General features: G+C 50.8%; 1 protein-coding gene across 2 annotated transcripts in view; it reads left to right on the forward strand.

Annotated features, from left to right (window-relative positions):
• BOC (BOC cell adhesion associated, oncogene regulated) overlaps positions 1-17242 on the forward strand; it is a 37696-nt gene that overhangs the window by 15258 nt on the left and 5196 nt on the right. The window contains exons 3-13 of one of the 2 annotated variants that reach the window (XM_012810050.2): positions 4431-4577; positions 6327-6470; positions 8249-8542; positions 8878-9150; positions 10402-10709; positions 13963-14125; positions 14509-14619; positions 14985-15191; positions 15525-15706; positions 16625-16730; positions 17097-17219. In XM_012810050.2, the coding sequence (XP_012665504.1) occupies positions 4431-4577; positions 6327-6470; positions 8249-8542; positions 8878-9150; positions 10402-10709; positions 13963-14125; positions 14509-14619; positions 14985-15191; positions 15525-15706; positions 16625-16730; positions 17097-17219 (2058 nt within the window). The remainder of the gene's footprint in view (positions 1-4430; positions 4578-6326; positions 6471-8248; positions 8543-8877; positions 9151-10401; positions 10710-13962; positions 14126-14508; positions 14620-14984; positions 15192-15524; positions 15707-16624; positions 16731-17096; positions 17220-17242) is intronic. The other variant, XM_003797699.3, reaches the window with a different exon arrangement.

The following is a 17242-nucleotide window of genomic DNA, read 5'->3' on the forward strand; positions in this document are numbered from 1 at the left end:
TTAATTTGTAGCTCTATTGAGCTTTTTTGTTAATAAAAGGAGGATGAAAACTAGAAGGTAATGAAAAGTTCAAGAGGGGCCCCAGATAGAATTTGCCAGTTTGCAGTTTCGTGTGTGATCACACCCATGTGCCTCTGAAAGGTTTTTTTTTTTTTTTTGGTGATAGAATCTCAAGCTGTCGCCCTGGGTAGAGCACTGTGGCATCACAGCTCATAGCAACCTCTAACTCTTGGGCTTAAGCAATTCTTTTGCCTCAGCCTCCCAAGTAACTGGGACTACAGGCACCTGCCACAACACCCGGCTATTTTTTGGTTGTAGTTGTCATTGTTGTTTGACAGTCCAGGCTGGATTCGTACCCGCCAGCTCTGGTGTGTGTGGCTGGTGCCCTAGCCACTGAGATACAGGTGCCAAACCTGCCTCTGAAAGTTTTTAATTTGGTTTCTATTTTTCCCCTGGCCGAAGGGTATGTGCCTGAGGTACAGAGGAAGCACAGAGCACATGACATCACGTTTCTGAACATATCCCAGTAACCCATGCATCTAGGTGTCTTACAGAAGTGATATATCAGAATATGCCAAGTCCCTTTGGAAACTGAGGTCCTAGAAAGGAGGAACCAGGCAAGGTTCTGGCGTGGAGGCTAAAATAGCATGGGCTTTCTCAGAAAGCACAAAGTGACAAGTAGAGAAGGTCAGTCACCCCAGGGACGGCCCCCACAAGCAGGACTTCTGACCTGTTGGGAGCTGAGGAACAGCAGGAGTGGGCCTACTGGCATTTGATTAATGTGGACAAGTTAATGAAGGAGCTGGAAGAATGCACAGAGGATGCAAACGAGGGGAGTGAGGGAAGGTAAGAGGATTAACGCTGCACAAACATTCCCCTAATGGATTTCTCAAACGCACCAGCGACAGGCAAGGGCAGGTGTGCTGTCAAACCATTTCCCGATGAAACCTGATCGTCTTTCTGCAGTGGATTCCTGCTAACCCCATTTGTAATTGAAGGGCCTGCCCCTCATTCCACCCAGTGAGGCAAACTGAGTGGCCCAGGGACTCGCCAGGAACCAGCCGGCTTGCAAACAAAGGAGCCTGGGAACAGGCTGGTTTCCTTCACATGTGCCAGCTAGAGCTCCTCTCTGCATCTGCCTGTCTGATGGCCATAAGACTGCTATTGATCATGAAGTCTCCACCCTCTCTGGCCCCCTTCCGACCCCCCAAACACTATGAAAAAGGGGTCCTCTAGCTTTCAGATCATTCATCACTTCATTACTCTGCCTTTGATCCTTAGTGAAACTCTAGTTTTACTGGAGCGGCCAAATTGGGACTGTTTGTCTGGTGAAGCAACAGCTAAGGCTTAAGCTTAGGAGGCACAGGGAGGGGACAGCGCCAAGGACCAAACTGCTGCTTATTTGTTTTGAAGCCAGGAAGGTTCTCCTGCCAGTGGGTCCTTGTGGGGAGCTGGACGCCCAGCTGGGGAGCCCTCGGTCCTGCCTGCATGGGCTGTTCTGCACATGTTGGCATCAGGACAGAGGAGCTGTCTGGCCACATGGCTGACCGGTGCCCAGCTTCACGCTCCCCCACTGCACAGCCTTCTGTCTCCAACCAAGCAGTTGTCAGAGGGTACAGCCAGAGCCAAGAGGGGCCAGAGGGGGGGCACAGTATTTTCTAGCATTGGATTGGTGAGGTGGGTGCTCGGAGAAGGGCAGACTCAATGCCTGGAAGAGCCCTCAACTTTACCGTGGGTAGACACCCAGGACTATTAACATGGAGATGGTGCTCTGGTGCCAGACTCCTTTCAATTACTCACATCTTTCTTGCAAAATAATCTACTAGATTTAAATATATTCTTGGCTTGAGGCAAATTTCCTTGGAATGAGGTAAAGAAAAAGGGGAGGAAAAAACTCTTGGTGGAGCAGTTTTGGATTTATTAGACCGTGGAAGAGAGGCTTCACAGGGCCTGAGGAATTTTCCAGATGCCCCTAAGCTCACAGTCATTCACAGCTCCCTTTGTGGGGAGCCTCCTGACTTGGCAGGTACAGGGCTCACTGGCCTGAAGGAGGATTAAGGCCCTTGCATTTTTTAAGTGAATTGCTTTCAAAAAACAAAGTTACCAATACTTAGCCAGAACACACTCAGCTCAGGCGGTCCCTTTCCCATAGTCCAAACGTTCTTCCTCCCAGAGAGAAAACACATTAGCTGACTTGGCTGAGAGGCTTATCCAGGACTGGTCTACATAATTTGTGGGGCCCAGCACAAAATGAATATGGGGGGTCCCTTGTTATTAAGAATTTTAAAATATTGACAACTGAGCGTTAGACCAAGTGTTGGCCCTTCCAAGTACAGGGGCAGGTGCACACCCACGAAGCTGGCCTTGGACTCAGCCTTCTAAACTTTATTTATTCAGCAAGGATCTAGAGAGCATTTGCTGCATCCAAATTACTGTGCACTAGGGCTTGGGGTTAGGCTGGGGAGTGAAAAATTAATAAGCACCCCGCCAAGAATTTTCTGCATATAATTTAGATAGGGTAAGATATCACACCTACAAAATTAAATAATGGTGAAATAATTGTTTGCAAGCCCAGGAGCCCCTACCTACCCTAAAGAAAGAATACAAGAGAGATCTCACCTTGACCCAGACATTGCTTGTTCAGCCTGGAAACTAAAATAGAGCAATAGAGGTGAACCAGGCAGTCTGTCATTTTGTTTGCCACATGGCTCTGGGAATAATATATATTTCTTATCTGACATTTATTAGACCTATCTCACCTCTTTCCTATGAGCTTGGAAGTAGCCTCTCAAAAAACATTAAACATTCCATTTCCCAAATAGCTTCCATTGCCCACAGTTAGACAATAAAATATTCATAGAGCGTTTGCTGTGCCTAGGCCCTTGTCTTGATCTGGCATCATAGACCAACTCAACTGTTAATTTGAGTTCATGGGCAAGATGAACGGGCATCTTGTACCTAATTTGTGAGTCTCAGCTTCCAAGACATCCACTCATTCATAAATTCATACAGCATTTATTGAGTGTCTGCTTGGGTTAGGACCTGGCTTCGGTTCAGAGGACACACAGATGAACAAGACTTATTCTCTCCCCCTAAAGAGTCTCATATTGTAATGGAAGAGACAGGGATCCTTTCATAGAAACAATGGAGCTTTCCTGCCTTGGGCTGGCTTGACTAAGAGCTTCTGGAAAGTTCCATTAAGTGGGAAACCTCCTGACCTTGTTGAGTGCCTTGATCACTGGGCTCTCCTGTGGTGACAGTAGTTTGTTTTTAGTAATTATCTCTTGTTTTGTGTGAGAAACTTGATTCTCTCTCACCCTTTCTGGGTCTCCAGTGGAAACAACAACATAGGCAGGTGGAGTCTTGCAGGGAAATTGCACTAAGCCCTGATGCTATCAGTTCTCAGGAGCTGAGCAGAATCTGGTGTAGTCAGCATTCAGAGAGGGTGCCTCCAGGGCTTTCTACGTACCTTTATGGAGTAAAATGTTTTCATCTCTCCTATACTCCATTAATTTTATTTCTTCGCTAATTCAATACTGAAAACCAAATTTTCTAATTTGGAACACAGTTTGTACAAATGGCCCCTGTTTTGTTCAGCGACATCAGTGCTTTGGCACATAGAAGGAGGCATTTGTTGTCTGGACTCTTGCGTTGTTTGGGAAACACCCTGCTCTTGTTCCAGATGCATCTCTGTCCTCCCCTGGTTCAGACCCCATAGAGCCAGGTCAGGAGAGATGGCTGTGAAGTTGCTGGAGACCCACATTCCCACACTAGGGTGCTCCTTCCTGTTGTCCTGGGGGGTTACTCTTTGCCTTAAAAATCCCTTACGGCATTCATAGAGTCCCACCTTCAGCCCCAAGGAAGGATCCTCTGTGATGTAGTATGTAGCAGGAATTATCCTCTGGTTATAACCATGGCCACCATCAAGGGGAATCCATGGCCTGTCACCTTTCACTTTGGATGTCTGAGAAGAACCTGGAAGTTCTTGACTGAATTGGGGAAAAAACATCAGCATTCTTTTTCATGGTTTCCTTCATTCTTCATTGCTGAGCCTCTGACAGCTGTGCTGGGATGTTTGTGCCCTGACCACAGCCCACCTCTAGGGTGGATGGGCAGGGCCAGTTCACCCCATATTCCAGTGTAACAGAAGAGGCTGGTCTATGTCCTGGGCACCTCACGATGGAATTCTCCACACTCCCCCCCCCCATCCTGGCTTACATATATACCAAGTTGAACACCGTAGATGATGGCATATTCCATTCTTATAGACTCCTATAGACAGCAGGATGCTGGACATCTCCTGACCAGCATGTGAGATTCTGCAGCTGCTTGTTGAGACTGATGATGCTGCAGCACTGGGCTCCCTGGAAACGTCGTGCTGTTGCTTTCCTGCATCGGGACCCAACCAGCACCTTATCTTCTCTCTACAGATCTCCAGGACTTCAAGTTAGATGTGCAGCATGTGATTGAAGTGGATGAGGGGAACACGGCTGTCATTGCCTGCCACTTGCCCGAGAGCCACCCAAAAGCCCAGGTCCGGTACAGCTTCAAACAAGAATGGCTGGAGGCCTCCAGAGGTGAGTGGACAAGAGCCCAGAGGCTGAGGCCCAGGCCAGGAGGGCTGCTGGCCTCCTCCAACTGCTCCCTGCCCAACAGAGCTGGGTCAGCTGCTGCTGCCCTCCAGGCCCTTAGGTAGGCCAACAGCCCTGTCCTCATGCTGGCCAGCTGTCTTCTCTCTTGATATTTAGCCTGTAGGATCCTAAAGGAGGTGGTTTACGTGATGGAACTCCTCTGCCCCATCATCCCTTGAGGGAGGCCCTGAGGGATGTTACTGAGCTGCTGCCTTTGGATGGGGCTCTCAGCATGTGTTCCCTGTGAGCACCCCTGTGAGCAAACATGCAGAGAGGCTGCTGTCCCCAAGCTTCAGGGCTGCCTGGTAGGAGGTGGAGCTCCCCACACACAGCAGAGCAGTCCTTTTAGCAGAACTTATTTCTTCCCCCTCCGCATTTGCCTGGCAAATGCAGTTATCTTGGCTGTTTCAGCTGCCTGCTCAGGCCACAGTGGACATGATAGCTGGTCTGGGGGAGTCCAAGCTTTGGTCCACAGAGTGTCAGAGGGGAAGGGGACATCCCTCAACTTGAAGGCAGCTTCTTCCCACAGATAAGCCTGAACTTAAGGCCAAGTAGACCCTACTTGAACTGACCTCACAGGTTAAAATGTCTGCCTTTCCAATTGTTCTATAAGTGTTAAAAATATTTTTATGAACTTGTTATGAAAGGAGTATGTATTCATTATAGAAAACTTAGAAAAAATAGAAAATGCATTCAAAAAGGTATAAAACCAATCCAACCTGCCACTGAGGGGTCAAGCATTAATCCCTACTGTCCCCAGCAGAAGCCTGGCAGTAGCCCCTAGGACAAGCCTATGTACCCATGCGCATCACAGGCTTCTCCCACTCCACCTGGCACTTGCCTAAGCAGCTCATACCTGATGGCCCAGCAGCAATAAATATCATACTTAGTGACACCACACTCCCAGGAGGGGCTACCAGGACACAGCTCAGAACTAACTACTAATGTTGTGCCTGCCAGGAAACCGAATACAACCCTGGTTGCTGTCTGAAGCTTAAATCTGCCTCCTGTCTAAAGAACCTGAACACACCCCTGGGGCCCCACTCATGGCACCCCAGACTAGGAGTAGACAGAGCTTAACAGCCCTGTGATGCAGAGAAAAGCGTTTCAGTGGCATTTAGGATATGGGAGGTTAGACTGTTCCTCCCCAAGTAGCAGAAATTCAATACTGCGACAGCAGAGTAGTGGCTACACCCTATAGGAAGTTCCAGAGTCAGTTCTGTCCTTCCTGGAGGCCTGCAGGAATTCATGTCCCACCAATCCTTACAATGGCTGTGAGGAGGTAGACAGTATGCTTTTTTTCCAAATGAAGAAATTGGATCATAGAGGTTAATTAACTTGCCCAAGAGCACACGGTTAATACCAGGCAGATCCAGAATTGGAGACCTGGTCTGGCTGACCTCAAATCCTGCTTTCTTTCCACCCTTCCCCAGTTCCCTTGAAGGTATAGAATGTTCCCCACAGACTTGTGCACTAGCTCAGGAGCAGTTCAATCAGTTCATTAGCTGGTTAGTTACTTCTCTCCCTGGCAGTTCTGTCCTACCTGGTGGGAGGTTTTCTTGGGAGAATAGCCTCTTAGGTCTGGGCTTATGGGGCCAGGTCTTGACCCCTACCCCTTACCTTTGTGGGTATTGCACCTGAAGCATTCTGGACCCAAACTCATCCCATATTCTCCTGGCCCTGCCCTTTCCACAGATAACTACCTGATCATGCCGTCGGGGAACCTCCAGATTGTCAACGCCAGTCAAGAGGATGAGGGCATGTACAAGTGTGCTGCCTACAACCCAGTGACCCAGGAAGTAAAAACCTCTGGCTCCAGCGACAGGCTGCGTGTGCGCCGTAAGGGCCGGGTCCACTTGTAGCCGAGAAGGGAGGTAGACTTCTGAGGGTGAGGGGAGAACACGGTCCATGCTCCAATTCTGTGTTCTTGGGCTATATGGCCTTGGACATGTATGCTGGGACACCTTGGACTCTGCAGAGGGGAACGGTTTGCTTGGTGCAGGTGATCTTTTTTGTTTGCATGTAGTAGATGCTCTTCGAGCCTGGGAATGAGAGGGTTTTTCTTCCTTCTGGCCAGCTGTGGGCCAGCCTCTCACAGGACATGGCCTGAGTGTGGCTCAGGTGGATAGCTGTGCCCGCTGTCGCATCAGAGCACTGCAGGGACATCCCCTTCCTCCTCCTGGGAAGAGGTTTCCTTCCCCATGTTACTTTGTGATGTGGATCAGTCCAGACATGTCTTGGGCAGGACCATGGGCCTCAGTCTTGAGCTCAGCACTGGACACAGCATATACTTAGATCAGATGCCCACATAGGAGGCCTCCTGGCCTACCTTTCTGCCCTGTGAGAGGCCACGGGCCTGCATCTCCTTCTGGTGAGTGTCCATGGAGGCCATACATTCCACCCCACCCCCCTGAATGTGAAGGTAATGGCTACCTCTCTGAGCCTGTTCAGGGTCCCTGCCTGTTTGGTGGAAGGACATCTTACATGGGGTTTGGTCTTAGAGTTGGCACCTGAGATGGATTGACCGTGAAGCTAAACTTCAGTGGTCTCTCACACTAACAAAGGCTTCACAAGGGCCTAATTTTGTATCTGTCATTTTGTATTCTTTTTTTGGCCTCTCAAATAGTATAAGTTTCATGTTTTATTTATTTTTATTATTTTATTTTTTTGAAACAGAACTCACCCTGTCACCCTAGGTAGAGTGCCACATGGTGTCATAGCTCACAACAACCTCAAACTCTTCAGCTCCCAAGTAGTTGGGACTAGAGGCACTGGCCACAATGCCTGGCTAGTTTTTCTATTTTTAGTAGCAACATGGTCTTGCTCTTGTTCAGGCTGGTCTCAAACTCCTCAATTCAGGTGATCCACTCACCTCAGCCTCCCAGAGTACTAGGATTACAGGTATAAGCCACTGCACCTAGCCAAGTTTCATATTTTCCAAAACCTAGATATACCCCTGGTTGGTGCATAAAGCAAAAATCGCACACATCTACATGCTTCTTGAAGGGTGCTGAGGAAGGCAGCACTTTGGAGAGTAACATGCCTTTTAATAAGTTCTGTGTAGTTTGCCCACCAGAAGAAAGATCATGGCCTCCACAGACAATCAATGGAGAACATAGTCTGTTTGCATTTGGGAACCTCACAATATGGGAAACACGGATCTTTAAACAATGAGTCCTGTTCAGCTCGGCTGCTCTCCATGAGAGACACTCAGTCCTGAGACCCATGGGATGGCGGGGACACTGCAGATCCTTTTCTCCCGTCTCATCGTTGGCCCGCGGGACACTTACTGAGTACAAGCAGGAAAGATCACCTGCACCGTGTAAATTGCTTCCCTCTGCATGCCCTCATCTTCCTTTTTTTGCTAACCACACAGTTAAGCTTAAGAACAGATGTTGCTACTGCTGCTTTTCTCTCTCATTTCACTTCTTCATAACAGCTCTCTGCAAGGGAAACCCTTGTTTCCAGTAAGGAAGCCAGGGCCCAGGGGGAATAAAGGAACTTGCCTTACTTTACATAGTCCTATATAAACCCCCGAAGGGTGATTTGATCCCAGATCATGCTTCCTGGGACTATCCTGGTCACATGCTGTCTGCCTTCCTTCCCTGCTCTTCCAGGCTCCACTGCAGAGGCTGCCCGCATCATCTACCCACCAGAAGCCCAAACCATCATTGTCACCAAAGGCCAGAGTCTCATCCTGGAGTGTGTGGCCAGTGGAATCCCACCCCCACGGGTAACGTGGGCCAAGGATGGGTCCAGTGTTGCCGGCTACAACAAGACACGCTTCCTCCTCAGCAACCTCCTTATCGACACTGCCAGTGAGGAAGACTCAGGGACCTACCGCTGCACAGCCGACAACGGGGTCGGGGAGCCTGGGACGGCCGCCATCCTCTACGATGTCCAGGTGTTTGGTGAGTCTGCTGTGAACCTTCACCTTGGTCTTCTCTCTGGTGTACATAGCCCTTCCAGAAGCATGAAATCTTTTCATGCTTCTGGAGGTGTCCTGTAAAAGGCCCCATGCCAGGTGAATGACAGAGGGGCTCCCAAGAGTCAGAGCCCCTCGGATCCCTGGGTGAGGCCAGTGGTCCTGGAGCCCTCTTTAGTCCCTTTCCTGTCATGTCTCTGGTGATAGGGACGTGCCCATTAGGAAAAAGCAACAGCCAAGGGGCAGGAGTGAGCCACTCCTAACTGTGACCCCAGCCACCCCGGACACAGCCCTTTTCACCCTGCTCTGGTTTCCCCACAGAACCTCCTGAGGTCACCATGGAGCTGTCCCAGCTGGTCATCCCATGGGGCCAGAGTGCCAAGCTGACCTGTGAGGTGCGTGGGAACCCCCCACCCTCTGTGCTGTGGCTGAGGAACGCTGTACCCCTCACCTCTAGCCAGCGTCTCCGGCTGTCCCGCAGGGCCCTGCGTGTGGTCAGCGTGGGGCCTGAGGATGAAGGCGTCTACCAGTGCATGGCTGAGAATGAAGTTGGGAGCGCTCATGCTGTGGTCCAGCTGAGGACCGCCAGGCCAGGTGAGTGCAGCCCAAGGGTCTTGAGATACCGGCTGAACATTCTGAAATTTGAGAATTTTTTCCTCAAAAGAAATCCAAGTTAGAACCCCAGCATGTGATAGATAAAGTAGCTGTTAGGTGAAAATTTGAATTTACATTAAATTACTAATAAATCAGAAGTGTAAATGACTCATTTAATTATTGTACTAAAAAAAAGTTGTTATTAGTTTGCAGAGTCTGTTGGTTCCTGGGGTTCCACAGAACCCAGTTTGGCAAACACTGCCCTAGCGCACAGGCAAGCCAGTGTCCTCAGCTTGCTCCATCCTAATCGATGTGCTGACTGAGCAGTCACTGCGTGCTCAGCACTGAGCTAGGTGATATGGGGGATGCACGGGAAATGACAAAGATCCTCAAGGATTTTCCTACGGAGGGGTTGAAACCGGCCAAGGAAGCAAGTTAAGAAAACGCACCTGTGGGTAACCCAGTGCCGAGCCACCATCATCAGGCATCATCGTCTGTAGTTGGAGGCAGGGAGAGGAGACACATGCTGGTGGAGCCTGTGAGAGGAAGCGTTGCCCCCACTGGCCTCCCACATTCCTGGAGGGCATTCCCAGTTATGTTTCCAGCTTTAGGTCACCTCAGCAGAGCAGGGAAAGGCCCGCTGGTGCTGTGGTGTTAAGATCCCACATGAAGGGACGTGCCCTGTCCTTCGCCTAGACCAGTGTTTTTCAACCTTTTTTTATCTCACAGCACTCTTGAACCTAGATAAACTTCTGTGGCACACTTAAATTACATTGATCAAAAAAATAAAAAGGTAAAAAAAAATAGATACTTACTGTGCTTTCAACATCTTTTGAGAATAACTTAATTAATAATCTTTAAACATTTTTCTCTGCACACCGGTTGAAAATGACTGGCTAGACTGGGAAGGCAGTTGCAGTGTGCCTCAGGAGCAAGTTGGGATAGTTCACTGAAGACGCCCCTCACATGCACTCAGGAAAATAGCAAGGTGCAAAGATGCCACCAGCCACGGCAAGAGGCTGGGCACAGGGCCGACTGCCTTTTTTTCTGGCAGGGCAGGGCTCCTGGCTATCTTCCCACAGAGCCTGGCTGTGGGTGCAGAACTGCCCAGATGTCAGGCAGTGGTCGGCTCACGTCTTTCTCTGACTTCTTGCTGTTTCCTCCTTGGGGGCAGGAGATCTGCAGGTAAACCAGGGGACTAACAGGACTAACAGCCTCTCCTGTCCCTTCTCTTTCCTGCTGGTCCTCCAGGTACAACCCTGAGGCCCTGGCAGGATGCCAAGCTGGCCACTGCCACACCTCCCACACCAGGTTCCAAACCTGGCCACCCTGACCAGATGCTGAGGAATCGATTGGGCCTCCCCAGGCCACCAACATCACTGCAGCCTGCCTCCCTGCAGTGTCCAGGAGAGAAGGGGCAGGTGGTGCCTGCCGAGGCTCCTATCATCCTCAGTTCACCCCGGACCTCTAAGACAGACTTGTATGAGCTGGTGTGGCGGCCCCGGCACGAGGGCAGTGGCCGGGCACCGATCCTCTACTACGTGGTGAAACACCGTAAGGTATGGCCTGGCCCTGGGATTGTGCTACCCTCTCCCCTCACGGTGTGTGCTCTGCCTACTGGCCATAAAGTCTGCACAGTAACTCCCGTGGCTGAGCTGCCTTCTGTCTCCTCCAGGGCACATCCCCACCTCCTCCCAAGAGGCCAGTGTGACATGGGCATGTGAGGGAGGGCCTGTGTGTGCCCCCCGCCCTGGGGCCCAGCTCTGAGCACTCCTGCCCAGACACTCACATCAGCTTCAGTCCCAAAGATGTGACCGACCCCTGCCAACCACCACCCTCCTCCCCTTTCCTCTGTCGTTACTTGATGTTATTTCTTTCTGTTTTTTAACCAAAGTAAGCTCTGCTAGGTACATACCTGCAGGAACTTTGGCATAGTAAGCTAGCTCTAAAGCCAGGGAAACAAATATTTGTGAACAAGTGTTTTCTCTGTGGGCTGCAAAATACTCCCTCAGTTCTCAGTATTCATCAGGGTTCAGTTTGACAGACAGGTATTTGAGCTCAAAGCACATCGTGTTGTTCAGACCTCAGCTATTTCTCCTTGACAGAAGAAAGTCTGTCCCAGGGAGTGCATGCGGAGCTGTCAGGGAGGGAGTCCCAGGCTCTGGCGGGATGCAGGGCCTGGGCTGAGTTAGGTCCTGTGGTCCTGACACTGCCCTGTGAGGCAGGACAGGGCCTCCAGCTGCTTCTCCCCCAGGGCTCTTGCTTGCTGTGCAGGGAGCAGAGCCTGAAATACCTATAGAAAAGTGTCCTTGAGAGCATTTCCGTTTACCCTGAGTAAACGGAAGCTGTTTTTTCTCTAAGGAGATTAGATTGTAGAAAATTATTGTTCTTAAATGGAATTTTAAAAATTGTATTGGATAAGTAATAGCATATTATAAATGCTAAGTTTTATTATGCATTTATATTATTTTGCTTATAAAAGCATTATATGTCCTTGGTAGAAAATATATGGATGGGGACCTAAAAGTATTTATCCACTTTTCCCCCTCCCCAAACAAACAAAAAAGGAAGTGGAGCCAACCCTGCCTGGCTACACAGAAGCCGTTTCCCTGCCTTGGGCCCTCTCGCCCCTAACTGTTCTGTTCTCTTCTTGTCCCTTACTTCCTCTCCTGGAAGATCCTGGGTCAGAGCAAGTCCACAGAGACCCTTGAGTCACCAGAAAGACACCTGAGGCAGAGCAGTCCCATACTGCCCTCTCTGCAGCCCCCAGATAGGGGGGCAGGGCAGGTCCTCATTAACTCTTTCTGCTGGCCTCTTCAAAGGCAGCCTGAAAAGGAGGTGAATGAGTTTGTAACAAAAAGGAGCATTGTTCAGCACATGTTATAGGGCAGGGCTGATCTTGATCCTTATTTCCCTGCGTAACTGGACACCTCCATCTCAGAGTTGTAGACAAAGATCAGGGCAAGCCAAATACCTGGGTTTCCCAGGAGACAAAAACCAGCATGATAGTAAGAATAATATTTTTCAGGCCAATCAGTGGCACACAAGAGGCAGGCTGGCAGAGGCCGTGCACTAGTGATCGGAAATGCCAGGCCGAGGCAGCATTCACCTTCTCAGTGTGGGTGACAGTGACTAATTACCCTTCTATTTCTTATTTTCATTTCTGGGCCCAGGAGAACAGTGAGGCCAGCACTGTGGGGCAGGGGTGCAGGGGCACGCGGGAACCCGCTGGTTCTGGCTTCCATTAGGCTCCAGCCCGTGGGGCTCTTGGAGCTGCCGTGCAGGCGTTGCCAAGGCAGAAGTTCTGGCTTGAAAGCAGTTTCTTTCTTGTGGAACTAACATGTCTTAAAGATCATCACCCAAGAAAGAATTTTGAAATCAAAAGTCAGCACAAGGCTTGTGTTTTTCCATCCCCCTTTTCTTGCTGGGGATTGGGAATCATTCAGCTGATTTTCACTTTTTCACATGGGCGAAGCAAGTTTCATTTCCTGGTGCATCTGCAGACCCTGAGCTACTGTGTTTGGGTTTCCAGCACCACCGGGGATTCTCAGTTTGTAAAAATTTCTCCCCTTGGAACAAGTCCTGGAATCCTGACACTAATGAGCCCAGACGATCCCTGTGCCTTGAATGGTAGGTTTTGTTCTACTGTAGAATATCCTGCTCGGGATAAGAGCTTTTCCTACCAGCTGTTCTCTTCCTTCATCAAACCACAGCTTCAGGTCCCAGCAGGCTCTCTGAGACGTGTGGAGCCGGCAGCTGACTCTCTTGTCCAGAGAAGTGGGGTGGATAAGGAAAAGCAGCTCCTCAGCATCACCTGTTGGAAAGCCTAAAGCTCTCTCATTTTCTTCTTAAGATTTAAATAGCTAGGAATTGGAAGCCATGAAATCCATAATAGTTACAATTCACCCATAGCTTTCATGTTCTAAGCAAGGGTAGGAGCAGACAAAAAGAAGATTAAAGTGATAGAACCCTTACTGAGGGAATCATGTGGAGAGGGTCCGAGGAAGGGTGAGGCACTTTATATAAGCATCTCTCTAATCTTCAGAATGACCTGAGAGATTTTGCTCGACTCACTTTAGATGTGCAAAGGGAGTTGCTCAGAGTTACACAGCCGGGATTAGCGCCTGGGCCCTTGGCTCCCTGTCTCATCTTCCTGGGAGAGGCTCTGCTTACAAGCATGCTCTATGGAGGCAAGTCACAGTTTTCCGTGTGGCCTTGAGCAGATGCTCATTTCTCTAAGCCTTAGTCTCCTCATTTGTGTTGTGGAAACATTAACACCGAGTTCTTGGGCCGTGGTTAGGAAAAATGAGGTAGTGCACATAAAGCGCTTAGTTCCATGCCTGGCGAGTGGTCAGCGTTCGGCAAGTGTTGTTATTTCTACCAATGCCACTGCTTTTATTACCTTTCTCATCATCGGCTCACATTAGAATATAAACCAGAGGAACTGGGTTTGATTTAAATACAGCAAAGAGGAAGGAAGGAAAAGAGGGAGGTTTCTGGCAATACAAGGGGGTCCTGTAATGTCTTTGGAGAAGCTCTCAGCCGTATCAGTCTGGCCTCCCGACCTTCCCCACCAAGGTCTCTTGGATGGCATCATTAGCTGCGGCATCCAGGAGCCTGACCTGACAGGAGCCCCAGTGAGAGGGTGTCCCACAGCCAGTGGGGCCAGTCTGGATTCTTCAGCTCCACCCTCCCCCACCCGGCCCATTGTCCTAGGCTTCCTCTTGGCTCAGTTCTGCTTTCCTTGCAGACCACACCCCACCCACAGCTCTAGGCCAAGATGCTCGTCCTTACACCAGTTATCTTCTTCAGCAGGTCACAAACTCCTCTGATGATTGGACCATCTCTGGCATTCCGGCCAACCAGCACCGCCTGACCCTCACCAGACTTGACCCTGGGAGCTTGTACGAAGTGGAGATGGCAGCATACAACTGTGCAGGCGAGGGCCAGACAGCCATGGTCACCTTCCGAACTGGTGAGAGTCAAACTTTGGTCCTAACCCCTTCCTAAACGAGTCCCACAAGACCCCATGGGAACCCAGCTCTCCTTGCCCCAGCCACTCTGAGATCTACTTTTCCTTCTTACTACTGCCTCCCTGTGATTTGTGTGCCGGGCTGAGGTCCCACCCCTCATCTGGAGAGTCACCAGCCTGTTGCTCAGGCATCCCTTTGTTCCTCTCTCACGGGGCCCAGTAGCAGTATCATGACAATCAGGCAGAGCTGGGAATCAGACGGTGCTTTCAGTGCCCAGGGTTCTTATTTGTCTCATATTGTCACACCCCTCAACAGAGTCTCACTCTGGGGAAGAAGACCTAATGTGCCCTCCCACTTTCGCTGACCTTAACCCATTTCCACTCAGGACGGCGGCCCAAACCCGAGATCATGGCCAGCAAGGAGCAGCAGATCCAGAAAGATGACCCTGGGGCTAGTCCCCAGAGCAGCAGCCAGCCGGACCACGGCCGCCTGTCCCGTAAGCCCCAGCAGCAGCAGATTGGGGGAGCGGCGTGGGGCTGAGCTGCCCCCGGGGGTCCCACTGCTGCAGTTGACTCATGGTTCAGAGAAGGTCCAGGAGTCCTTACGGCATTCCCTTGACATCCCCCTAGTGGACCACATAAGGAAATAGGGGTTGGAGCTGTTCTAGTAAAAGCCTGGAGTGTGATGCTGGGTTTGCTGACCTACTGGAGCCAGGGAGCAGTGGGCAGGTGTGACGCAAATAACCTGTGAGTTAGAGCTGGCGAGGAGCAGGCAGTGGGGTGGCAGCCTCGGCCAGTCAGAATACGGTGTTGTGCTGTCGTCCCTCCTACTTCCCTCCTCACTGTGTATGGTCTTCCCCAGCCCCAGAAGCTCCAGACAGGCCCACTATCTCCATGGCCTCTGAGACCTCAGTCTACGTGACCTGGATTCCCCGAGGGAATGGTGGGTTCCCGATCCAGTCCTTTCGGGTGGAGTACAAGAAGCTCAAGAAAGTGGGAGACTGGATTCTGGCCACCAGCGCCATCCCTCCCTCACTGCTCTCTGTGGAGATCACAGGGCTGGAGAAAGGTAGGGGCCAGGACACCCTCCCACCTGATCCCCCAGGAGCCCCCTGGCCACCTGCAGAGGCCCTGCTCTGGCTCCTGCCTCCATGCACATGTGGGTGCTGCTTGTGGTGCTTACCTCAGTCCCACAATCCTTCCTGCCTCTTTTCCCATGGTAGGCATACAACCATTTCCCATGGGCCCCTCCTTGATAAGCTTGGAGTTATTGTGAATCCTTTGAAGACTTGCTTTGGTGAAGGGCTGCCCAGAACGTGCTCCAGGTCCTGGGCTTTGATGGGCTGGGGGCAATCCAAAGGTGCATGTCAGCTGGGGATTCAAAGCATGTCCCTCTCACCAGGCACCTCTTACAAGTTCCGAGTCCGGGCTCTGAACATGCTGGGGGAGAGTGAGCCCAGCGCCCCCTCCCGGCCCTATGTGGTATCAGGCTACGGTGGCCGTGTGTACGAGAGGCCCGTGACCGGCCCTTACATCACCTTCACGGACGCAGTCAATGAGACCACCATCATGCTCAAGTGGATGGTGAGTGGGCTCTCCTGGACTGCATTGGGAAGACAGGCCCATCCATGCTGGGCAGGAGCCCAGCAGGAGTGAGAGGGAATCCCCTCGGCCTCAGTGCTTTTCCTGAGATGCCCCCCTACCAGTCCCTCACCTATGTGACTGGGCTCCCCTACCCAGTATCCCTGAAAGCCTGCTAGGTGGAACTTGAGGGTCTGAGTACTGGAGGTCCTAGTTTGGGGGCCTTTCCCTCGTAGACCTCCAAGATGGTTCTCTTTATTTTTGTTTGTTTTGAGACAGAGTCTCACTATGTCACCCTTGGTAGAATGCCATGGCACCACAGCTCACAGCAACCTCAAACTCTTAGGTTCAAAAGATTCACTTGCTTCAGCCTTTCAAGTAGCCAGGACTGAATACAGGTGCCCACCACAATGCCTGGCTATTTTTTGGTTGCAGTTGTCATAATTGTTTAGCAGGCCCCATCTGGGCTCCAATCCACCAGCTTCGGTTTATGTGGCCGGTGCCCTACTCGCTGAGCTATGGGCGCTGAGCCTAAGCTATTTCTTATTTTCAGATCATGCCCCACTCTGCTTCCTGCCCTTCCCACAACACCACAAGGGATCCCAGCACAGTTGTTCAGGGTCCCCTTTAGCCAGAGATACTAACCCTCATATGCCCAGGAGGGCTCAGAGGGGATTCAAGTCATCGGAGGAATGGCAGTTTATTTCTTCTCTCCAAAAGCCTGGGGACCTCGAGGCTAAGGAAAATAATAAGTAATCCTGACAGCATTCTTCAGAGTGCCCCGGGGTAACATCAGAAGTATTTGTCACGGGCCCCAGTGAAGGGCAATCCCTAGATGGGGCTGTTCTCCACACGTCATTGATTCTGCTCATGATGACTGCTCTGTTCCATTGTCAACTTGTCTCTTCTCCGTCCCTGTAGTACATCCCAGCAAGTAACAACAACACCCCAATCCATGGCTTTTATATCTATTACCGACCCACAGACAGTGACAATGATAGTGACTACAAGAAGGATATGGTGGAAGGTGAGAAACACTTCTATGTGATACGGTTTCCTCCACCGGCACGGGGGTCTGGGTGTTGACGAAATCTGGTGCAGCATGAAGCTCGGGTCTGGTGTAACACGAAGCAGCCACGCTTTGTATCATTGATGTGTCTGTAACACCCTGGGGGCTGCCACTTCACCAATCACACCTTTCGTTCCCGTGGTGATGGGACACAAGGAACACCTCCTCCGGGGCTCCTCCACAGATCACCCCTGTGCCAGTCAGTGGCACCGTCCCACACAGCCACAGTCCTGTCTGAGTCTGACTGTGAGATCATGGCCAAGCAGATGACATATACATGACTCAGTCATCACACATGACTCTCTCTCTCACTCTCTTTCCCAGGAGATAGGTACTGGCACTCCATCAGCCACCTGCAGCCAGAGACCTCCTATGACATTAAGATGCAGTGCTTCAATGAAGGCGGAGAGAGCGAGTTCAGCAACGTGATGATCTGTGAGACCAAAGGTGACTCTCTTTGGCTCTCCTCT

This window comes from Otolemur garnettii, unplaced genomic scaffold, assembly GCF_000181295.1.
Source record: "Otolemur garnettii isolate 467f Iridium unplaced genomic scaffold, OtoGar3 scaffold00122, whole genome shotgun sequence".
Classification (NCBI taxonomy): Eukaryota; Metazoa; Chordata; class Mammalia; order Primates; family Galagidae; genus Otolemur; species Otolemur garnettii.